At 44.0% G+C, this 25,730-nt stretch overlaps 1 protein-coding gene across 2 annotated transcripts in view; it reads left to right on the top strand.

Annotated features, from left to right (window-relative positions):
• Nucleotides 1-23,113, top strand: part of MYL3 (myosin light chain 3) — an 80,995-nt gene extending 57,882 nt beyond the window's left edge. Inside the window, exons 4-7 of one of the 2 annotated variants that reach the window (XM_075588078.1) lie at nt 830-1,003; nt 12,254-12,331; nt 20,508-20,543; nt 21,599-23,113. In XM_075588078.1, the coding sequence (XP_075444193.1) occupies nt 830-1,003; nt 12,254-12,331; nt 20,508-20,536 (281 nt within the window). In that variant the 3' untranslated portion in view covers nt 20,537-20,543; nt 21,599-23,113. The remainder of the gene's footprint in view (nt 1-829; nt 1,004-12,253; nt 12,332-20,507; nt 20,544-21,598) is intronic. The other variant, XM_075588077.1, reaches the window with a different exon arrangement.
• The last annotated feature ends 2,617 nt before the right edge of the window (nt 23,114-25,730 follow it).

The raw sequence follows: 25,730 nt of genomic DNA on the forward strand, positions 1-25,730 counted from the left end.
CTTACCTGACATAGGAGTTAACATAGGATCATTTTTTTTATTATAACGTTGTGGACTTGATGATACTATACTTTATTGCCTTCTGCTGTGGTGCTTTCCACTCCTTCAGAGCTCTACTATAGGAAGTACATTCTTCCTTTCATGTGCATGTTTATGTAATGACCAGAGTCCTTTTGCCATAGGGTTATTGATATCGTGATATCAGGTTTACTATATCCCGGGTGATCTATACTTTCATACAGGTTTATTATATTCCGAGACCAATCGGTCTGTTCTCTTTCCATATATATATATATATTGTGGATGAGTGCAACGATTACTTCTTGACCCCCCTCAGGATAACTGTTTCTGCATACAGCCACCTTACCATGAGATTATTATTTTTCTCTTTACTGTCAATGGTGTATTTCTTGTCGTCTGTAGTCCTGTTCATAGATGATCATGATTTGGAGACCCAGGGCAGGACTACAGAGTCATAATGATTTGGACATAGGTTGGCAAATCATTTTCTCTCAGGTGACCACATCAGCCATACTGTATTCATTGTGTTAGTTTAACAAGCAAGTTGGAAGGTGAATATCTTAGAAGCTGGGGGAGGTGAAGGCGAGGGGAAAGAAGGGGCTCCCGGAGCTGAGAGAGCATGGATCAGATTTAGTTGTTTTCCAAATTAAGATTATTACCAAACATCTAAAACTGGGGGAGATGACACAACATGTATTCCAGAGAACTGTAGAAGGCCCCTAACTCAATGCACCATGTTAAATGTGCACTACTTTTCCAGAATAACCAGATATCAGTTGACATGTTCCAATGGTCTTCATTTACACAGAACTAAACACAAAGTTGATGGATTTTGATACCTTCTTGCCAATGCTTCAACATGTATCCAAGTCGAAGGAAAAGGGCACATATGAAGACTTTGTAGAGGGTCTCCGTGTTTTTGATAAGGAAGGAAATGGCACTGTTATGGGAGCTGAACTTCGTCATGTCTTGGCTACTCTAGGTATAGTATAAGGATGTTTTCTATTTATGAACAGCTTGTCAATAACATTTCAAGGCAACTGGTTTTCTTAAAAAAACATTGCGGTCAAATACACTAGCCAAGTATGAACTTTACACACTCCATCCGGAAAGTCGCAATAATATAATGGGTCACACATTGCAGCTACGTGTGTGTGGTCCATTTCATAAATGTAAATGACAGCCAATACCACATCCACCAGACAATATACAACTTTGTATTTCAGGTTTGTTAGGGCAACTCATTTTTGTGACGGATTTGCTTTACTGTGGTATGTATGGCAAAGGCATATGGAGTAAGGACCAGGGCGCACACACTAAAATGATCATTTACCACATAAGAAACAAATAAAAGGAGTACTTTTTCACTCAGTATGAAGCACAATACAACTGGAGATTGTGACAGAATAGGCATTAAACAGGCAATACAAGCCATTGTTTTCCTTCGTTCTTTTAATACAGGATTGAAGCAGGGGGTCTCCGGAGCTGAACCCCATTCATTTCAGCTCAAAGGACCCCCTGTTCCATAGTGGGTGCAGGTAAACGCTCTAGGGTTCATATAATGGCCGCTTTTCAAAAATTCCCGGTGGGCCAATAGGAAGCAGTTACGTCACCTGGTGTTGATTCATATTGGCCCACGTGACACGGGAGCTGTAAACTTGCAGGAGATACCAGCACCCCCTTCGGAGGTAAGTATCTTCAGAAGCAGGGGGTCCCCGGCTGAAATGAATGAGGTTCAGCTCCGGAGACCCCCTAATTCAATTCAGTATTAAAAAAATGAAAGGGGGGAAAAAATGCATGGTTTGCTCCTTTAAAGCAGCAGTGCAAGCTGTTCAGGAGATAAGGGTTTGAAATATTAAGTGGGAAGTTCTCCCCAGAGCTCTCTGCAGTCTAAAGGTTACTATAGAAACCTCAGAAGATAAATAACATTTGTTTTTTTATTTAAAGAAGAAGAGCAGGACATTACCCTTATTGTTCAATTCCACTTTAATGCTGCGTTTGACTTGATTGTTTTGACGCCATTTGCAGATGTAGCAGGCTTCATTTTTCACTCTGACTCCTATAGAAACGGTGATATTTGAAATGATATGTTGCTTTATCGAGCAGGAACAATGTCATGCACTGCATCTGTATATAAATGGAGAATACATCTGACAACTGCTCATTTTGGATGTCATTTCCCAGAATCCCTTGCTGCAGTGGAAGCACTTTAGGAGATAATGGTGGAAAAGCAGGGTTGCAGACCTGTCTGAGACATGTCATTGTGCTCACAAGTGATATTTTCAACAAAGCAAGAGAAAGACAGCTTGAAAACATATTGAATGGGATCCTACAGAATATGAGGCTAATGTCCCAGCCTCTGTTTTTACCGGCAGCATTATGCAAATGTTCACATGACAAGTCCTCTAAGTACAGTCTGCTGAATGAGAAAGTTACTCAGCCAATAGTGAAGTATTATATATATTTTTAACATGCATTTTGGATCACCTTTATCCAAGGATTATACAACAGGACTGCAATGGGGTTTTTGATTTAATAATAAATCAACGAGGTCAGGGGTTTGAATTTATTACCCGTAACACTACAGATCAAATTGTTTTTCAGTTTGCGAGAGACCTAAATGTGTATCAGCCGTTACTGCGCCTGATAATGTGGGGAAGCACGACAGTCATAGCATGATATTTAACTGTAAAAGTAACACAACTCTTTGCAAACAAAAAGAGGCTCCATTAAAAAAAAACGGTGGGCAATATGTATCTAGTTATTTGTGAACTTTGTGAACTTCTAACTCGTTAACTGGTGCAATAATTACTCCTAGTGCTGTATAATGATTTTTATAGAGATATGCAAGGAAGGTCGCACATTGGGACCGAAACGTTGGAAATATGTACTCTGTTTATTACAAACCTATTTACTTACCTGAGTACTGTCTGCTGATTTCGTGAAAACGGTATTGTATATGTAGGGATGTGGTAGGAACCATATATGTGTGTTCGGTGGGAGTGTGGCAGGTTCCGTGGCGGCCGTTAGTACAGGGCGCCGCCATGTTGTTGCGCAATCTTGCAGAGGGCACTGAGAGAGTGGGAAGGTCGCGCATGTGCAATGGAAGCGCGCGAACGACGGGCCTGTAAGGGAAAGGCTCCGTTGAGGAACTACAACTTCCATGAGCTCTAGAGTGGTCACCAGATGTGAGGAGCCAATCTGAAGGCTAGTATTACGGGAGGAGGAAAGGGAAGCGTGGGGGAGAGACCATGCTAGTCAGAGGGGATCCGGAAGGTAAAGGAGGAGGGTGTATGCGTGCAGGGGGTCCGTGACCCGCCTGCATAGGCTAGCTTTACCCTGCAGGACCTTAGGAGAACCCCTGAGCCACAGTAGGTTGCTGTGCTGCAGGTACGCCCATAGTGGTAGCGATCAGTCACCTTACTGTGTAGACAGTTAGGGACAAGCGTGCGGAGCAGGTTTGCTGGTGAGCTGCTTGGGACCAGACAGCTGCACTGCGGACATAAAAGGCAAGCAAGGATTCGGCTGATCCTTTTCGAAGTGTTACCGGTCACCGCCGTGACCGGAAGGTATTTACAGCAAGTGCACCAACACCGGTCAACAGGCGCTGATCCCGCCTTAGGCGTAACTCTTTGGGGACACTAGTGAGTGGCCAAAGGCCTAATACACAGAGCACTCCTTTCAATTGGTTTAAGGACACAGTATGTGGGGCACCCGGTGACAGGACAAGGACATACTCATTAAGAGAGTGGCTGAGCCACTACTGTACAGGACAATACTCATTAAGAGCGTGGCCGAGCCACTCACGTTATAAGGACATTACCATTTAGCTGAGTTAAGGATAGACGTTATAGTATAAGTGTTAAGTTTGGTGTTGACTGCTATGATAGAGTGCTAAGGTTACCGTGCATTATAGTAAAGTTGGTTGCATCATATATGAGTGTGTATATGTTTCTTGCCCAGGGGAATCTCACATCACGGGGATCCTGGGTAAGTGGAGGCGCTGCGCTAATAAGTGTTACCCCAGGATCCCAGCTAGCGGAGGCTCAGATCTCCTGGAGCCGCAGGTGCGTGCAGTTACCCGTAGTCTCTTTAGAGTGTCAGAAAAAGTGCTACATTTGGAGGCGCTTCTGAGAGCTCAGACCTGGGGTGCCTAAGATTTTTTTCTCACTGTGATCAATTTTTTTTCCGTCCCGCCATGTTTGTGCCCTCGCAGCCCGAGGTGCGCAAGTGGGCCCAGCGGCATGAAATTCCCCTGACACATGCTTTCGGCCTGGGACACATTCCCGCTACCCTCACCCTGGGCACGGTGACTGATCAAGTCAGGAAACTTCTGCTCCTGGACTCTGCCCGAGTGCAAGATCACTACTACGACAGGGAGCAGAATTGGCGTAAGATATTATTCGTCACCGACCGGGATATATGCACCGAAGCACTGCCTGCAGTACTACTCCTGCCCGACGCCCCCGGCATCCAATGCCCATTAGTACAGGTGGATTCTGTCTAACCCCTGGCTGCATCCACACCACAGAGGGACTACCCTGGTCCATTAAGTGCTGTCATGACCACCCCTGCCCATACCCCGGAGAGCAGTTTGACCACCCGATGGCCCGGTGCAATGGGTCTAGGCACGTCATTCACCCCCTCGGCCGTTATGGCAGCGCTGAGCAGAACCAGCCTGTCGAGACTAGCCGCCTATTCCCCTGCTGGAGGTAGCCTGTCGGATAACGCCTCCATCCCTGTGCTCGCGGAAGCCATTCACCACACTATGCAGTCCCTCCAATACCGAAAGCTGAAGGCCTTTTCTGGTGACAAACCCACCCCACTTGGAGAAGTCGGATTCGAAGGATGGCTGGATCACACGGAACAGGTATTGCCTTGAATGGTCATGCACAGATGCCGTCCGGAGACAGCGCATAATTGAGTGCCTGCGACCCCCAGCGTCCCACATGGTGCGCTGCTATCAGGATGACCACCCGGATGCTGATGTGGCAGGCATCATCTACTCCCTTACCAAAGTGTATGGTGTTCCTGTGGATACGTTTGCGCTGATGGCCAGGTTCCATGCTCTGGCCCAGAAAGAAGGAGAGATGGTGTCTGACTTCCTTCGACGGTTGCATCTGGACCTGTGGACCCTGGTGAGGAAGGGGGTGGTGCAGAAGATGGATGCCGACAGACTACGCACCACCCAGCTACTGAGGGGACTCCTTCCCTTGCACCCGGTGTCGGTACGCGTCAGCGGCTGTCTCACGCCGGGGCAAGCACTGGCGTTCAACGAACTGATGGATCGGGTCCAGGCACATGAGACAGTGCTACTGGGGCATGAGCTGACCCCGGGAAAGAAGACGGTGGTTGCGGCTAAAGACACCAAGAAGGCGGACGCTAATACTGAGGCGCCCGGGGATGCGAACCCAAAAGAGGAGGACCCTGAAGCGCATACAGCCGCCAGGGAGCGCTCCGCGTCGGGGCGAGCATCGCCGACCTTCTGAGACAACGCCTACCGCAGTCATCTCCAGTGCTATGCTTGCGGAAAAATGGGGCACATTCGAGCGCACTGCCCCTCCCAACGGAAAACGTTGCCCTGACTGGCCAAGTCTATGCTGTGTACCCGCAGGCTGGCGAAGCAGCGGCCTCGACGAGTAGTCAGATCGGGCCAGCGGCCATTGTCAAGGTGGTGATCGAAGGCATCTACGCTTCTGTGCTGATGGACAATGGGTCTCAGGTGACCATCGTGTATCGGCCCTTCTATTATCAACACCTGCACCGGCTGCCGCTACTATCTGCTGACTCCTTGCGATTGAGAGGGTTGAGCCATGAAGACTACCCTATTGACGGGATGGTGAAGGTACACCTGGACATTCCCCAGTTGAACACAGGCAAGCATCATCCCATGGAGGTGGAGGCCTTAGTATGTCCGGAACCCCAGGATCATCGTAGCGCACCGATAATCATGGGGACCAACACAGACATCGAACAGGCTGTGCTCCGCATGTATCTGCAGGAAGCGGGTGAATCACAATTGCTGACTCTAGCTGCTTGCCCGGTACTACAAGAGGTTTGCGGTAAGATTGCGACCGAAGAGGAGCATGGGATGCTGTATAGTCAAGAGCGTGGGCTAACCGAGATTCCACCCGGGGAAGGAAGAATGATGATCGCCGCCTGTCGTTATTCGGCCAGACATCCGGAGGATCAACTGTTCTCTCTAGAAAGCTCGACTCGCGATGACCAGCGACTCGGCTACGAAGTATTGGCCTCGATAAAGAAGTGGTCGGGAAAAATTCCGACTCGAACCCAGGTGTACGTGCGGAACCTCTCTCCCTACACCATGTGCATTGACCGCCGGCAACCATTGGGTCGAATCTATCCAGTAACCCCGGTGGAGAATACTGTAGGTGAGCGCCCGGTGGTCACCGCCCATGCCGTGACCCCAAGGTTGGCATTCGACTTCGGAGATTCGCCCATGATGGAGGGCTGGAAAGGAAGACTGCAGACCAAACTGGAAGAACGACAGGGGGTGTTCTCCATAAGTGATATGGATGTAGGGTGCAGTCGCAGCGCTCGCCATACCATTCGACTGAGCGACCCTGCCCTGTTCCGGGAACGTTCTCGCCGCATAGCACCCCGAGACGTGGAAGAGGTGAGGAGATTACTAGCCGAAATGGAGGAAGCTGGTATCGTTCAAGGATCACGCAGTCCCTATACCTCACACATCGTAGTGGTTCGCAAAAAGAATGGGACCGTACGTCTCTGCGTGGACTATAGGACCTTGAACAGTCGTACGGTACCTGATCAGTATACCCTCCCATGCATCGAGGACCTCTTGAACGCCTTGATGGGAAGTAATTGGTTCAGTGTACTAGAGTTGAGGTCGGGGTATTATCAAGTACCCATGGATCTGGAAAATCAGGAGAGAACGGCCTTCATCTGCCCGCTAGGGTTCTACCAGTTTACCCGCATGCCGCAAGGGATATGCGGGGCTCCTGCCACCTTTCAGAGGCTAATGGAAAAGACTCTGGGGGCCTGAACCCGCAAGAATACTTGGTGTACCTGGACGACATTATAGTGTTTGGGATGACCATGGATGAGGAGGAAATTCCGGGGCCTGGCATACGTGCTCTACAGTATGTTCACTAGCAGCAGTGGTCAACGACCAGATGGCGTTCTCAGAGCTAAGAGTAGCTGATTCATTAGGGTGTCAATCCCGAGCCATTCCCCGGGCCTACCGAGGTCGGGAAGGAATGAACATTACCGAAGATAAAATCATTTCCTGGAAAGAATTGGTGCAACACCAGATCCAAGACCCAGTGGTGGAACTAGCTCGCCAGGCTCTGCAGCAAGAGAACCCCTCTATTCTTAAGCAAGCCCCCAGAGAACTGGTGAAACTATTGTTTCCGAACTGGACAATTGCCTATTGTATCGGGTCATTCCATACTACAATCATCCCGACCGGCGACAACTATTCTTGCCTGAAAGTTTGAGAAATATGGTCCTCTTGGCCCTACACGATGATCATGGCCATCTGGGCGTTGAAAAGACGTTCGGGTTACTCCGGGACCGGTTCTATTGGCCAAAAATAAGAGAACCAGTGGAAATGCATTGCCGAAGGTGTACCCGATGTATACAGAGGAAAACACTCCCCACACGGGCGGCCCCCATGGCCCATCTGAAAAGCTCTGGTCCTATGGATTTGGTGTGCATGGATTTCTTGTGTATCGAGCCAGACAGCCGGGGCATCGGTAACGTACACTGGCGACACACTTTATTCGAGCTCGGCTAGTCCCACGAATTTGGGTATACCCGGGTGTATTGAGGTTTGTGACTGTTTTCTGCCCGAGTGCATTGAGGTATTTTCCAAGCAGGGATTGAAGCATTTTATTCCCGCTGGCTGCAATACTGCACAGTATATATATATATATACTGCATTACAATTCATGAATTTATGCCATCTGGTAGACACGCGAAGCATTGCAGCCTATTAAATCCTAATCATTATCATTTAACAGATCAGCCGCCCGTCTGCCAGGCATGAACCCAGGCTGGGAAGGCAAACGCAACGGGGCTTGTCAGAGGTGAGGAGCGGCGCATTCCGGGTATCTGCCAGGTACATACTGGGTATTTGCTCGAATAAAGTGTGTCGGTGCAGTACTAGTCATTACAGACCACTATACAAGATACACCCAAGCGTTCCCCACCAAAGATCAACGGGCGGTGACAATGTCTAGAGTATTGTGGGAGAAATATTTTATTCATTATGGATTACCGAACCGACTCCACTCTGATCAAGGCAGGGATTTTGAGAGTACTCTCATTAGAGAACTGCTGAAGTTGTTAAACATAGCTAAGTCACGGACTACCCCGTACCACCCAGAAGTGGATGCTATGCCCGAACGGTTCAACCAAACGTTACTTGACATTCTGGGGACATTAAAAGGCTCTCAGAAGACTGAGTGGAGCAAACATGTGGAGATGTTGGTGCTTGCCTACAACTGTACTCTACACGAGTCTACAGGGTACACTCCGTACTTCTTGATGTTTGGGAGAGAAGCTCGACTACCCGTGGATGTGCGACTGCGGATATCTACCGATTGGGTATCCAACAGGACACATTTCCGTTATGTACAAAGGTTACAAGATAGCCTGCAGCAGGCCTATAAATTGGCTGAAAAGGCAGCGGCGCAATTAAATGCGGGTAACAAAAGACGCTATGATCACAAGGTGCGACATAAAGAGATCCGACCGGGGGATGCTGTTCTCCTTCGTAACTTGGGCATTCCCGGAAAGCACAAGTTGGCTGATCGGTGGAGAGATGGGGTGTATGAGGTGGAATCACAGATGCCTGGCCTGCCGGTATACCGCATCAGGGACTCCGAAGGCCGGGTAAAGGTATGGCATCGAAATCATCTGCTCCCCATACCTCAAGTAGGGGACAATGAATTGGAAGTGCCCACTATTTCAATTGATGGAGAAGTTGAAAGTACAGAGGATGGCCCGAAGACTGTAATAAATGCCACCTCTGAGAATCCTATGGAGGGAACCTCTGAAAGGGGCCTTCCGGCCGTGGGGGCATCTCCCAAAGGAGCTACGGGTAAAGAGCCCCTTGGTCCAATGACAGATACGCTGACTCCCGTGAGCCAGCCACTAGACCCGCAGAGCCCATGCTTTGTGCCCCAAAAAGACTTTGTAGACCTATCAAGCCCCTCAAGGGCAGAATTGGAAATGCCAAACGAGGCTTACTACTCTCCCGAGGAGGTAGCTGAAGAGCAACTTCGCCGAAGCCAAAGAGCTGGTCAACCTCCAATGAGGATGGCTTATCATAGATTCGGGGCACCCTATTATGAGGCTCAGCAGTGGGCTCGCAGCCGAGTGCATTCTGTTGCTGCAATGTTCACTGAAATGTGCAATCTGATTTAGAAGAAATGAGTAAGATCACGTATATTGTATCATTTTTATTATAACGTTCTGTGTATAGTTATGTGAGTTGACCCAAGTGGGGAAGTTGGATTCTGCAAGGGGTAGAATGTAGGGATGTGGTAGGAACCATATATGTGTGTTCGGTGGGAGTGTGGCAGGTTCCGTGGTGGCCGTTAGTACAGGGCGCCGCCATGTTGTTGCGCAATCTTGTAGAGGGCACTGAGAAAGTAGGAAGGTCGCGCATATGCAATGGAAGCGCGCGAACGACGGGCCTGTAAGGGAAAGGCTCCGTTGAGGAACTACAACTTCCATGAGCTCTAGAGTGGTCACCGATGTGAGGAGCCAATCAGAAGGCTAGGATTACGGGAGGAGGAAAGGGAAGCGTGGGGGAGAGACCACGCTAGGCAGAGGGGATACGGAAGGTAAAGGAGAAGGGTGTATGCGTGCAGGGGGTCCGTGACCCACCTGCATAAGCTAGCTTTACCCCGCAGGCCCTTATGAAAAACCCCTGAGCCACAGTAGGTTGCTGTGCTGCAGGGACGCCCATAGTGGTAGCGATCAGTCACCTGATTGTGTAGACAGTTAGAGACAAGCGTGCGGAGCAGGTTTGCTAGTGAGCTGCTTTGGACCAGACAGCTGCACTGCGGACATCAAAGACAAGCAAGGATTCGGCTGATCCTTTTCGAAGTGTTACCGGTCACCGCCGTGACCGGAAGGTATTTACAGCAAGTGCACCAACACCGGTCAACAGGCGCTGATCCCGCCTTAGGCGTAACTCTTTGGGGACACTAGTGAGTGGCCAAAGGCCTAATACACAGAGCACTCCTTTCTATTGGTTTAAGGACACGGTATGTGGGGCACCCGGTGACAGGACAAGGACATACTCATTAAGAGAGTGGCTGAGCCACTACTGTACAGGACAATACTCATTAAGAGTGTGGCCGAGCCACTCACGTTATAAGGACATTACCATTTAGCTGAGTTAAGGATAGACGTTATAGTATAAGTGTTAAGTTTGGTTTTGACTGCTATGATAGAGTGCTAAGGTTACCGTGCATTATAGTAAAGTTGGTTGCATCATATATGAGTGTGTATATGTTTCTTGCCCAGGGGAATCTCACATCACGGGGATCCTGGGTAAGTGGAGGCGCTGCGCTAATAAGTGTTACCCCAGGCTCCCAGCTAGTGGAGGCTCAGATCTCCTGGAGCCGCAGGTGTTTGCAGTTACCCGTAGTCTCTTTAGAGTGTCAGAAAAAGGGCTACATATATATATATGTAGAGGTATCAGTACCGTGTTAGCCAAGCTTAATAATCAAAAACGAATAGGCAATACCGTTCTGTGGCTAACAAAATGCTTTCATTTGTGCGAGCTTTCGAGATACACTGATCTCTTCTTCCGGCGGTGATACAATGGATAAAGCAAGAAAGGTTTTTATTTTAAAACAGTGTCCCTTGGAATGTATCTGACTGAATCCTATCCCTCCCCCCTGTGCAGTATGCAATTTATCTCAAAATTTCTGTGTACGTATCTCGAAAGCTTGCACAAATGAAAGCGATATATATATATATATATATATATATATATATATATATATATATATATATATATATATATATATATTTTTTATTATTATTATTAAATAAAGAATACTAAAGGGATGAATTTAGTTTTTTTTAAGTCATATTGGATAAGGCACCAAATATTGGAAATAATATAATTTTTATAAGCCCCTCTTAAATGACAATATATATATATTAGCTATACATAAAGGTATCTGTCTTGTTTTGTAATGTGTTTTCAGTCTCCCAATAGCCGTCAGTCTTTAAAGTGCCTTTCTGCTCAGCAATGCTTCCAAAGCAGTCACTGACTACATCAAATTAGCTTTCTCTATTATGAGCAGCTGAGATATGCAGTAGTGTGCCAAGTTGCACTGTTTTTAAGCTTAATGAAGAAAAGTTATGTTTTCAATTACTGAACAAGTATTCCAGTATATACAGCTGGGTGTATCAATGAATGCATAATAAAACTGTGCTTTCCCCAGTGAAAATATTTTAAGTATATTTAAAAGTGATCATCTTTGTATTTATATAACAAAACACAGAACCCCAGTAAGCTCTTTTTGGGAACCCCTGTGGTCTTTCTCCCTCCTAATAGAGGTAAATGAGAATTTTAATCCTAATAGAGGTATATTAGTATTTTATCTGGTAGTGTTAGGACTTGCGAACAGGTGTCTGCCTTGACGTGGCTCGCAAGCTTACAACGCTTTGGCCAAAGGGTTAAACTAAATGACCCTACTTCAAGAGAATATATAAGTATTTTACTGTGTATTTCTGTCATGTTGGATGTAGCATTGGGCTTCTCTGTCGTCTGTTGTATTTATATAACCCTGCCAAAACGCATGCACTAAACATGAAACAATGCTAAACACATGAACATTCATACGCCTTTTCCTATTGTTATATATCTGAAGCGCTTATTCCCATTATGTGTATAATATTATGTCACGTGTATTACTGCTGCAAAGCGCTATTTACCTGGATAGCGCTATGTACAGTAACTAAAGGTATAAATACATACATACATACATACATATACTATAGAGATTAGAGATCTCACATGACATTTATACGACTAAAGGTATAGGAATGTAGTACTGTAAAGTGACTTTAAATGGAGATGTCACTCAAGTTGAAACTTGGTCTTTTACTTGATAGTTTCTGAACTACAATGCTACTTCTCCTGTTTCCTGGACCCCTAATGTTAAGTAAATACAGTATGCTTTTATGTATTAATATGTAAGAATGCGTGTGTAATGTCTAGGGGAAAGGATGACAGAAGATGAGGTGGACAAGCTAATGTCTGGTCAAGAAGATTCCAATGGCTGTATCAACTATGAAGGTAAGCATTGATGAATCATTGGTCCACTTCAATCGTTGATTTTTGTTACACTTTGGATATGTCACTAACTAGCCATAATGTAACTATGAGGCCTCAGCACTGTCGGCGCCCACACTGAAGCTTCAACGACCATGTTGTTCCCTGGCATCCTTCCGCCAACTCTGAAGCTACAGTGGCCATCTGGGTTACTGGTGTCCGGCCTATAAGAGGGCAGGACTCCCTCCAGGAAGCTGCCAAAACATGGTATCAGTTTTTTCCTGTCATTCTCCTGCGTTCCTAATTATTTACACCTAGCTTTAATGCCAGCCTGTTTCCCCAACCTGCCTTTACCACTGCCTGTGACCCTGACCTTGCACATTTGCCACCTGCCTTGACCACTGCGTGTAACCACGACCTTGCTCCATTGTCACCCGGCTCGATCACAGCCTGTGACTCCGACTACGCTGTTTTCAATACAGGACTCTATCTCACAGTTTAGGTCGGCGATTTATATCCTACCTCAGCCCTGCTGGTTACTTCCTGTTTAGAGACGAGCATCGTTACAGTAATTCAGAATATCATATATTTGATCCATACGAATCCAATCCAATATTGGATTCAAGAGTTATGCCATAAAGTTATATCACAATATGACACACCTTATGCAATAAAATAAAGGCCAATGCCATGCATGAAAGCTGGGAGGCATAGGGTATGCAAACAAGTGGAGGTAGGAAAAGGAATACCAGAAAACAAGTGTAATATCTCTTACAAGTTAAAAATGAGCCTATTAGTGGGTTTGGTTAAGTTTAACATACAGTATGTTGGCCAAATTACAAAATAGTTTTATTTTGAAAGAAAAAAGCAAAAAAACTACGAGGGAACTAGTGTCTATTGTTGCCTATGACAACACAAAAAGAATGTGCTAAATAGAGCTATTCTCTAAAAAAACTATAACAAATATGCAGCAATAAGCAGAGATTAAGTATGTGGCAGGGCAGCCAGGAAAACTGGTGTGAACAACACCAGATGGAATACAGAAAAAACAAATACAAACCAGCGCCCACAGAATAAAATAATGTCCAATGGGGGAACGTCCAGTGGGTCCAAATGCATGTGGAAATTCCAATCAGTGAATCTGTTATATGTGGACAGATAAAAAAGAGATTACCATAGTGTATACTGTAAATAAACTACATAAAACATAAACAACAAATGAGGACAGACAACATAAACTACATATAACACAGAAGCTGAAAAAATAAACTATTTATTAAAACAAAGGAGCCTGCTGCAGCGGGTCTTCAAGGGGTTAAAACCCAAAGCCCTACTTACAGCAGGGCCGGAAAAAGTGAGCGTCTGAGACCAAACAGGGGTGATAGCCAGGTGCAGACCAAGACCTCTGTCGATGCTCTAATGAAGAGAGCGGTGCCTCAAATCTCCCTCCGATTGGACCTATTGGACATTATTTTATTCTGTGGGCGCTGGTTTGTATTTGTTTTTTCTATTGTTGCCTATGGCATATTTTCACAACCTGCGTGGTACAAGATATGTCCCCCAAAATTACAGTCCAGAATGTATATAAGTCCACAGACGTATTGACAGGAATGAAAAACTCACTCTGTGAGTATCCAGATGTCCTGTCTATCCTTGGGTTCCATTATGGATGTCAAACGGCGTGCAGAATCTGCCAGATAGTGTAGCATACAAAAATAGAAATAGAGCAGAGCACTGCCAAAATATGAAATAACGGATCCAGAAGAGGAGGCTCACATATAAAAATTGTAAACTTTATTGGATCATAATGGACCGCAGCACACTAAAATACGCACCAATGCATTTCGGGCAGGTTGCCATTTATCAAGGACCCCATGATAAAGGGCAACCTACGCAACTGAAATGCGTTGGTGCATATTTTAGTGTTCTGGGTTCCATTATGATCCAATAAAGTTCACAGTTCATGGCAGTTCAAATTTTAATTTTGTTTTGTTTAAAAAATTTACATTAGTGAAATAAAATAAAATGAATCTGTAGTCATTGGATCTAAAAAAAAAATCATGGCCATGGAAAGAAAGAAAAAAGCTCCCTATTGGCACATTTCTTAATTAAAAAAATCTAAATATATTGTTTATAAAACTGCAACAGGCTTTGGAAATCATGAGAGATATATTGAGAGATTCTTGACCAGCAAAATTGATCTGATCCACAATAACTTCCCAAGTGTAAAAGACTGACTCTGGCCTTGTAGAACTGATATAAGTATGTTCCTGATGTGCAAATTCTGTGTAAAAGATTGACTCTGGCCTTGTAGAATTGATATAAGTTAGTATGTTTGAATTTAAAAAGTGTTTTTTTTCTTTTTTCTCCCTCTTAACTCTGTGCTGTTAATTGACCAACTGGAACAAGCTGATTTATTGGGGAGGGGAAGGGTCATGTGACTGCTTTATCTGTATAATACCAACACCTTTCCTGCATCTTTGCAGGAACTGCATTAGGCATTAGACAGTGAGGCATTTAAAGTGAGCTTTTTAAGTGATAAATACAGTTAGACTATAGTTTGACTAGAGGTGACTGGGGACTGGATCAACTGCAAACTCTTTTACTCAAGACAACAAATGGTAAGCTATTCAGATCACACTATGATCCCAAGCTTGCAAACCTGCCTATTTCAACCCCCCACCCCTTTACAACTTATTTACTGCAGTCTCTCCCAAAACTGACTGCACAATACACTGAAACCCTGAACTGACTCTTGCATTGCAATACAGCTAAACATTTGACAAGGAACAGGCACACACCTGCTGTTTAGTCTGCTCACACTCACTCTGCTCACAACAGCTCCTTGCAGCACTGCCTACCTCTGGCATCATGAACCTGCTATGTATTTTAGTTTTTTTCTTTCTCCTGGCCTCCTGGAGATGTTACTCCCTCTACCCACTACAAATTCCTCCATCCTGACCCACACCCAACATCACCATGCACCCTGGACTACTCAGAAGCCTTGCACTATCTACTGAATGTTGGTGGAGAACTCTAAAAACCAGCACACCAACCACTGCTCACTCAAATGGCAAACACCACAAATTTACAACTTGCAAACAACTACCCAAATTTCTACTCATACTGTTACTCTCTTTAGCAGGTGATATTGAACCTAACCCAGGTCCTCCCATTTCAGCTCTGTCCCATGCCCCTGAGAATTCCACCTTTAAATTCCAAAAAGGGCTATCTGTCGCCCATATAAACATCCGGAGCCTGCTGCCCAAACTGGACGAACTAAGGGCATGGTGCCTTATGCATAAACCCAAAGCCATCGTTATTACAGAAACATGGCTATCCCCTAAAACCCTTGATGCAAATATTGTATTCAGGGATACTCCATTTTTAGGAGAGATAGGTCAAAGAGAGGAGGAGGGGTGTTATTTTATATTGCAGACACATTACAATTTACACTGTTAAATTGCCCACCAAGCCCACCCTCTTTTGAAATTCTAGTTGGCAAAATCTGCCTCCCCTTTTCTAAGCCCATCTTGCTTACTGGCATCTACCGCCCCCCTAAATCCCCTCTACAATCCCTGACTGATATCACCCAATTTCTTGGCTCCATTTCCTCTCTGAATGATAAGAGTGAGCTGCTAGTTCTTGGGGATTTCAACGTCAATTGGCTTGACCCTTAAAACCACAAAATCCAGATACAACTCAAGTCACTTAACCTATCGCAACTCATTTCCCAACCCACACGGATAAACCTGAAATCGCATAACCATTCCTTGCTAGACTGGATTCTGTCCTCAAACCCCAGCAGAATCCAATCCTCTGGCATCCTTCCTGATATTTTCAGTGACCATGCAATAGTGTACAGTGTTTAGAAAAATTAAACCGCCCCATTCAAGCCCTAAAGTTCTCCTCACTAGAACATTTAAAAACTTTAACCCACAACAGTTTCTGGATGACCTTACCAACTGCCCATGGCACAGAATCGATTTAATTCCCGACCCTGATTCTGCGCTCAACTATTTCCAATCCGAGTTCTTTAAACTCTGCGATACCCATGCTCCACTACGCAAAATAAGGGTACGGGGGGCCCACCTTCCATGGGTTACACCTGACCTTATAGCACTCTACCAGTTCAGGGATGACTTGTGGAAAAGCTACAAAGTAATTGGCACTACCAAGGATCTCAATCACTACAGATGCATGCGGAACATGTGCACAAGGCAAACAAGGCATGCAAAAGCACAATATTACTCTGACAATCTCCACCAGAATACATCAAACCCAGCTAATTCTGGACGGTTATCAACAATATATTCCAGCCTCCTAACCATCAAAAACCAAGTAATATCACTAAGGGAGATATTACTCTGACAAACCCCACTGACATTGCAAATGCATTCAATGATTACTTTGTGGGGTGTGCCACTAACTTATTAGCGAAACGCAGCCCAAACCACAAACCGGAATCTCATCCTGGGAGTACCCCTACTGTCCCACCCCCTCCCAACACTGCCCACAATTTTCAATTTGGCCCAGTATCTGAAGAGGAGATTATACAAGCGCTCCTCAAACTAAAACTAAGCAGCCAATGTGGACCCGACATACTACAATCTAGGTTCCTACGACTTGGTGCCCCAGCCATTGCCAAACCAATTGCGTCCATAGTCAACTCTATCCTGTCTGCAGGCCATATCCCTAAGACCTGGAAAACTGCCAGAGTTGTCCCAATCTTCAAAAGTGGGGACAAAAACACTGTCTCAAACTACAGGCCAATCTCACTTCTCCCAATTCTATCCAAAGTCATGGAAAAATGTGTCCACTCCCAATTAAGCGATTTTTATACCAAGACAAATTTCCCTAGCCAATTCCAATCTGGGTTTCGTCCTAAACACTCCACCGTAACTACCCTGCTAAAAGTTTGCAATGAAATCCAGTGTGGAATGGAACGGGGACAACTCACTGGTGCAGTATTCCTAGATTTTGCAAAGGCTTTTGACACAGTTGATCATGCTATCCTGCTTAACAAACTCCAGAGCTCTGGAATAGGGAAACATGCTTTAAACTAGTTTCAGTCCTACCTATCAGGAAGATCCCAATATGTGTCCATCTCAGGCTCTAACTCCAACCCCCTGGATATCACCTGTGGTGTCCCGCAAGGCTCTGTTCTGGGGCCCCTACTCTTCTCCATGTTCATTAATGATCTTCCCACAGCTTGTAAGGAAGCCTCAATACACATGTATGCAGATGACACAATCCTATATGCACACAGCCATAGCCTCTCTGACCTTCAACACATACTTCAGTCTGACTTTTTGAGACTCGAAAACTGGATTTCCCAAAACAAACTTTTTTTTTAACACTGACAAGACTGTAACAATGGTATTTGGTACCAAGACTAAATTTGTAAAGCTTCCAGTGACTGAGCTCCTGATTAGAACCAACGCTAACACCAGCCTAACACCTGTCACTAGTTTTAAATACCTGGGCTTATGGTTTGACTCCCACTTAACATTCGGGATGCACATTGATACCCTGACAACCAAGACCTATGCCAAACTAGGGGTACTTTACAGGAACAAATCCGCCCTAAGTCTCCTGGTCAGAAAGCGTATCGCACAGCAGATGCTAATGCCAATTATTGACTATGGAGACATAGTATATGGCTCGGCTCCTCAAACCCACCTTAGCAAACTTGACACCCTCTACAATTTAATTTGTCGTTTTGTTCTCCAATGCAACTACAACACACATCACTGCGAAATGCTCAAAGAACTAGATTGGTCAACACTAGAGTCTAGGCGCAAAGTTCACCTTTCCTGTCTTGCCTTTAAATTCTTCATGGGCAAGCTACCCAGCTACCTGAACAAGCTCCTCACCCCTACCACTTGCAGCACTTATCACCTGAGATCAGACTCCAAAAGACTATTCATGGTCCCAAGGCTCAACAAAGTATCCCGACGTTCCTCCTTCTCCTTCCGTGCACCCCAAAACTGGAACAACTTACCAGAGACGCTCACATCCACCACCAGTTTAAGTTCTTTCAAATCTAAGGCTGTCTCACATTTTAACCTGGTCTGTAACTGTTTCATACGCTCATAATATATATTTTCTTTAACTGTGCATGCAATGTCTTGTATATAATGTATACCCTGTTCATTTATGTAACTGTACTTGTAACCATGTATTATTTGTTTTACTCTGTGCCCAGGACATACTTGAAAACGAGAGGTAACTCTCAATGTATTACTTGCTGGTAAAATATTTTATAAATAAATAAATAAGTACCATACCTGACTTATAAATAGGTTAAGCACAATCTTCCATAATTAGATTTTTTTGCGGCTGTAAAAATCTGCTAGACAAGCTCTAGAAATAGAAGTTTGAATTTGTATATTTGTTAGTTGTTTACAGGGCCGCAGACAGATTTCCCGGGGCCCAGGACTAGAGTTACAACTAAGTCGTCCCCCCCGTGTCGGTGGTCTTGCAAGCCCCCCGTTTCACACCTCCTGAGCCCCTCTATTTCCCCCCCTCTTACCATGTATTTTTTGTACTATACATTAACCCATTATCTGCTGAACAGCATCGCAGGGGGTTAAAGCCTACAACATCACATTCACTGATTAGTGCTAACCCTCCTGTGCCACTGCAGACACGTTGGAGGTTGCCTCTATGCCATTATTCACCCTCTGTGCGCAGCACAGTATCACGCTCACGTAAGGGTATTTGCATATATATACCTAGTATCTGCATCTGGCTCCTTATACAGCGTCCATTGGGCAGCAACAGCAGATAACACTGACAACCTATATTGATACGAGTTAAGGTTTACCCTGGTTAACAACAACCTACCTCACCTACAGTTTAGGTGTCTATAGGATTACTTTATACTTCAGCCAATGCCATACTATCCTGTATCTCTCTACGTAGTATGTCCATGAGTCTGCACCTATGATCAATAGTGGGGGCTACACAGGTTCTTACCATAGACCTGGCTCACACAGTGCATATCTATATCAGGGACAGACATCACATAGGTCTAACCAAGCGCACATTATGCCATACTAAATACTGTTCCTATCCTCAGTGTATCAATTTAGTGCGTATCATACGCCTGGATACACTCGCAAGGAGAGTGTCTTCAAGTGGGCTCTCAGAGGCTCCTTTTTCCTATATTTCTAGGTAGCTACTATCCGTAGCGTTTGATCCCCAATCTTTATTAGGGACTCTATTTACACCTACCCACCTTACCGTAGGTGGGGTATTAAGGATACAGTCACGAGCTGTTTATTATCATTTAATTACGTTTTAACCCCCTATTTTTTATTCAAGGTTATCAATAAAGTATATTTTAAATTTACAACATTACATTCCGAGTGATTGAGTGCTGCAAGACTGGGTCCTTTTTCTTTTGTATGATATTATCACGTCTCCATCCAGTCAGCACCTCATTGTGGTCTAACACTAGCTGTGCGGGTTCCTTTTGCGTGTAGCATGTATTTCTCTCCCCTTCAACTCACTCCCTCTCTTCCACACTTCCTCACCCCCTTTCTCCTCTCACTCTCCCCCCTCCATCAATTACCCCACTCTCACTCAATCCCCCCCTGTCTCGCATTATTTCTCTCCACTTCGTCTCAATCTTACTCCCTCGTTTCCTCACTTGCTCCCTCACCCTCTCTCTTACACCCCCTTTCTCCTCTCACTCGCCCCCACCCTGCTGCAATTACCCCACCATCACCTTATCCCCCCTCCTCACTCATTACTTCCCCTCCTCACACAACCCCCCACACAACCCCCCCCCACAAAATACATACCAAAAAACCCACCCCTTTCCAAATACAAAAATCCTTCCCACCTCCCAAATACATTTGTAAAAAATCCCCACCCCCCAAATACATACAACCCCTTCCACCCCAAATACATACAGAAAAAACCCCACCCCCCAAATACACATAATAAAACACCCTCCAATACATATCTAAAAAAAAAAACACTCCCCATATACATATAACCTAATATCAGTATTCTTATGAAAATACATGGCATGATACTGTACTGTGTAGTCATTTTTCCAAACACAAAGATGTTACAAAACCCGTTAGAAAAATGCTTCAGTTTTGCAAAACATCAACTTCTTTTTCCCCCAACCTACTGTAACTCTTACACAATATGATTGTAATGTTTGCGTGTGTGACTCTTACAGATTTTGTGAAGCATATCATGGCAAGCTGAACACAAGGTAAGCTTTAAGCTTTTCATAATATCATTTATTGCCTTATATATTTTTTTAATGATAGAGCAAATATTAAAATTTTTATCTGCTATTTTCCCTGGCAAGCCTCTTTCTTTTGGCATTTGTTTATTGACGGATTCAGCAGCATAATCTATTTCATTTTCTATTGGATGTTTCTTAAAATAGACATAGTTTTATCACAGCAAGCAAATATATAAAAATACATATATACTGTACATACATTCACAAGATGAGCAGGAAAAGATTTACCGGATATATCAATGGGATTTTCCATGAGCACAGGGACAAAGGTAGAAATTGTGAAATCTGCTTACAGTACATTGAATTTATACAGTGAGATCTTCTTTATAGTTAATATCTTCACAAACAGAAGGGCTTACAGGAGGTGTTTTACAAGCTCCCCCGGGCTGGCACTGAATGGGTTATTCTACTTTAAATGTGTTGCTATTACAGGATCATTAGTTAACAATGTAATGTAATGCTGAGACTAGCAGGGAAGTGGCACATCCTCACTAAATAATGTATGCAACGTGTTATGTAAACATTATGCAAATGTCATCAATTTATATTAATGCCCTTTAATAACCAGTGGTAAATGACGTGACATGATGTTTGTGTGTTGCTTGTGTTGTACCACTATGCATAATGTATAACACCAATGTGTTATCGTTATGTAGTTAAGCATACACTGCTAAATTATCTGCTCAAACCAAAACAAAGAAAAGCAACATAGCAGTAAAAGTATATTTGGTGCAACCTGTTTGCATACACAGTGAGGTAAGCAGAGGCAATAAAAGTACAAAAAGGAGCACACTCATTTTTTTTTAAAGGCTTCATATTTCTTCTAGACCAAGTAAAGTCTATAGCAGCCCCATGCAAACTGTGCAAAGTTTCAGGCCTGTGCGCTGAGGAAGGTTGCATTGACTGTGAATGTCCAAAAATGGTCATTTATGCATCGGATTTTTTTTTTGTTATATGTGTCCCCATTTATCAAATAGTACTCATACTTTTTCTGTTTCCTTTTTTTCTATAAATTGGAGAAGATGAAATGAATGAAAACTGATCTTCAGCTTCGCTTTCAACACTGACACAGTTCCACCTACCACACGCCAACAATATGTATCTACAGTATTACAAATATTCTTTCTTCTAACAATTGTGTAAATGATGTCCTTCTAAGTAAATAGCTCACCTTTCCTACCATGTTTATGGAATGTTTTAGAATAGGCAGACTTGAAGCTTTTTATATCTACAGTAGAGTCTTGGTTATCCCACTTTTGTTAACCGACACTCCGTTTTATTCGCCAACCACCCCCCTCCCCCCTCCTTCTCGCTTACCGGCGGCAGAAGAAGAGGTCTGCAAACAACAGGAGCGGCACCGGAGGAAGACAGCTGGCGAAACGGATCATGTCAGCGGAGGAATGGAGTTAAGATAGCGGGCGGCGACGGGAGCAGACAGGAGAAGACCATCAGACCCTGTGTGCTGAGCAGGAGCAGAGCGGTACAGGTATATGGCCAGGGAGGAGCGCGCTGTAACACCAGGAGTTGACCGGTGTCTGACTTCTGGTGTTACAGCACGCTCCTCCCTGGCCGTTCTCCTATGCCTCTCTGCTCCTTCTGTGCACACAGGGTCTGATGGTCTTCTCCTGCCTGCTGTTTCCGCCGCTCGCTGTCTTAACTTATTCATCCGCTGACATGGTCCTCTTCTCCGGCCGCCAGCTGTCTTCCTCTGATGCCGCTCCTCTGGTTTGCAGTCCTCTTCTTCTGCCACCAGTAAGCGAGAAGGGGAGGAGGGATAATACTTTTCGTATTATCCGTCATTTTCGGTTATCCACCATGGTATTGGTCCCGTTTAGGTCAGATAACTGGGACTCTACTGTATGCTGAAATCGTCCCTGAACATTGATATCAGAGGACATGGAATCCATGTAACAGACAATGGAAGCCTAATTGTATACTGTAAGTGACATTTTTATATAAGTTTACCAGTTAATAGGGCAGTTGGAATGACTCTCTATGTGAATTAAGAGCCTGTACTAATAATATTAGCTTGTTAAATTTAGTTGTTATATCTGGTATCTGAAATTGAGATCATAATGAGAAAAAAAGATGGAAGAGAATTACATTCACAGAGAAAACATCTTTCAGTATTAGGAGAGGGACATTGCAATGTCTAACCACTGCAAATGTACAATTTTTATTTCCTTCAACCAAATTATAATTGTCACTATTTGTTTTCTTTCTCAGATAATGCAGGTGAAAGTGTAGTCTGAAAATGTTTGCATGTTGTGTCAGAAACATGGTTTTCCCATACAAAAACAGTACAAATATGTCCAATTCCTAATATCTCTAACTATATTTTCACCCCTCAGCACTGACTCACATTTTCAAATCACAGTACAAAAAGCAAACTCAAACTCACGCTACAATTCAGATATATGAAGCAATTTACGATGGTCCTTTATACCAGTTTCTTAAAATGTTAATCAGTGGAAAAATTGAGCAAGAATGAAAGATTGTATTGAACCCTGGTCAATAAAATAATATTTAGCATACATTTTGTGACTGTTCATTTTCCCGCAAAAAAATATTTAATTGCGGAAATGTGTTAAATAACGTTTTCCGTGTTTATAATAGGCAGATATTAAACATATAAAAATAAACTACTTAGATCAACAAAAATAGTTGGTTATTTCCAAAGTAAAATTATTGGTGTGAGTAGCAGAAGTTAAGCAAAATACTTCATATTGTGCATGACACGTGCAATTACCATTAATCACATTGATGCTAAATCTGGCATAAGATAAGCAATTTTAATATATTATTGCAGACATGTTTAATTTGGTTATTATTTGGTTAAACCCGGTATGCCTTGATTTTATTCAAACGTGAGCTGCCAGTTGTCAAAAACTATTAAAGGCTTGTTTGTAAATTGTCTAATTTTTCAATGTGAAGGAATGGGGTAGCTACTGTGCATATTTTCTGCTGCCCAACTGGTCATAAATACAGCACAAGAGACGGGCGGAAATTTTACAGAAATTCTAATCCGAATTTGCATGTTCCTTTTAGCTGCGGATTTCCGAGGATCAGTCTCAGAAAGTCAGGTTTGTTTGTTTTTTACTGAAAATCCACGGATGGATTTTTAAAAATACGAATCGGTTTGCGGATTTCGAATCCTAGAATATGGGCTTTGCTGAAGGGAAAGATAGAGGGGGGAGAGAGAGAGATGGAGGGGGAGAGAGATGGAAGGGGAGAGAGAGATGGGGTAGGGGGGAGAGAGAGATGGAAGGGGGAGAAGGGGAGAGAGATATGGATGGGGGAGAGAGGGATAGAGGGGAGAGATGGAGGGGGAGAGGAGAGAGGAGGAGAGAGAGATTGAGGGGAGAGAGGGACATAGAGAGATGAGTGGGTGGAGAGAGATGTGGGGGAGAGAGAGAGAGATACAGGTGGGATAGGGAGGGATAGAGATGGAGGGTGTGGAGAGGGACAAGGGAAGAGGGAGGGAGGAGGGAGAGTAATATCCATTTTAGTATATATCCCCTCAAATCTCCTTCCATATAATGTATGCAGAGACACCTGTGCTCAAAAAGGAGCACACCTTTGATACCTGGGAGATATGCAAAGTATGTTTAAAAGACTCGCACCTCACTCTTCCTAAATGGATTTCCATAAAACATATATTAACAAACCGCGTGAGGAAGGGAGAATTAGGATTAGGACGTGTCCGCCCACATTTTTAGTGCACGAGCCACCTTCGGATTTACGATGGGATTTTGTTAATAACACAGCGGGGAAAAAGCCGATCAGATTTTGACAGTTTCACCCATCTCTATACAGCATCAGGATTGTGAAGATAAATCTTTAACGCTGCAGACCAAGCAATCTCCTACATGTGTGTGGTTTTTTTTTTAAATAAATAAGTTCCGTACTATGAGAAAATACTGCATTTAAAAAAAAAAAACTCAGAATGACATTTTTTATTTATTATAATGTAACAAGCATTTTTTGTTTCTATAGCAAACCCCTTTTTGAGTCCTGCTCTCTCTCTCTCTAGCAGTGCGCCAATTGTATCTAGTGACTGCCTGGTCACATGATCTTCCCCACAGAACTTTGCATCTTTGGTCCTCTTCTGCTGCACTGACAGCCATTTAGTGAACCCCCGAGCCGAATCTTCGTCGATCGATCACAGGAGAACGGAGCTAATGACTTCTCATTGCGTGGATTGTATTGATACACATATTAAAGGGGGGGGGGAATAAAACCATTAAAACGGCAGCTTGGACTGCTGCTTTAATAAGAGGACTTTTATATTGGCATAGAATTTTAAAATAAAATAAAGACATTTGAATAGCAACTTTCGGGCATAATAAAAAAAATGTGGACCATAATTACTAAGCTTTGCTATTCTACAGGACACCTTTCAGCACTTTATTCGCTTGAATAGACTGTAAGGTGACTGCTAGCATCAAAAGGTTTCCTGCTGTATGTAATAGAAAATATGATCCTATGTTTGAATGGTAATTTCACCGTTGGGTGCAAGTAAAAACAGCATAATAGAGTTTAAAAGACACTTTGTCAACATATGCTCTATGAATCTGACCACAAAGATTGCTTGTATGTGTTATATTCTGATTGGCAGCTAAAGTGTTTGTGTGGGAATAGGAGCTGCATGCAGAGGTTATTAGAACAGGGAACGGTTTTAGGGGAAAACAAATGTACTGCAGGCTTTTATTAGCCAAAACTTTAACAACACAAACAGCTTATGATCAGCCAAACAGGGTTTACGGTAAAACAAAACCAACAGCCTACAGTAACTCCTGTTGGGATCACTCACTACACCTCTCTTTATATGCTATCTATGGGTTTAGTAACTAGGCCCCTTCCCAACAACACATATAGCAAACAGAGTAGAGGTCGGTTATCTTCGGCTGGGGAAGGGTTCTGTAAGTCCTTGAGCAGGGTTTCTCTCCCCAGCAGTCCAGGGTTCAGTACCTTCTTGGCCAGAAAAACGAAGTTCCTCTGATCTCTCCAGTAGACCATGGTGTCTTCCTAGACTAGAGATTCCATTTGTAGTGGATGCTGCAGGCTTTTTAAAGGAGCGAAAGAGCCAGCTGAGCAGGTTAATTAGGACAGTCTGCTCTGAATTAACCTGCTCAGTGCTGGGTTCAAGCT

This window comes from Ascaphus truei, chromosome 2 (assembly GCF_040206685.1).
Source record: "Ascaphus truei isolate aAscTru1 chromosome 2, aAscTru1.hap1, whole genome shotgun sequence".
In the NCBI taxonomy this organism is placed as follows: domain Eukaryota; kingdom Metazoa; phylum Chordata; class Amphibia; order Anura; family Ascaphidae; genus Ascaphus; species Ascaphus truei.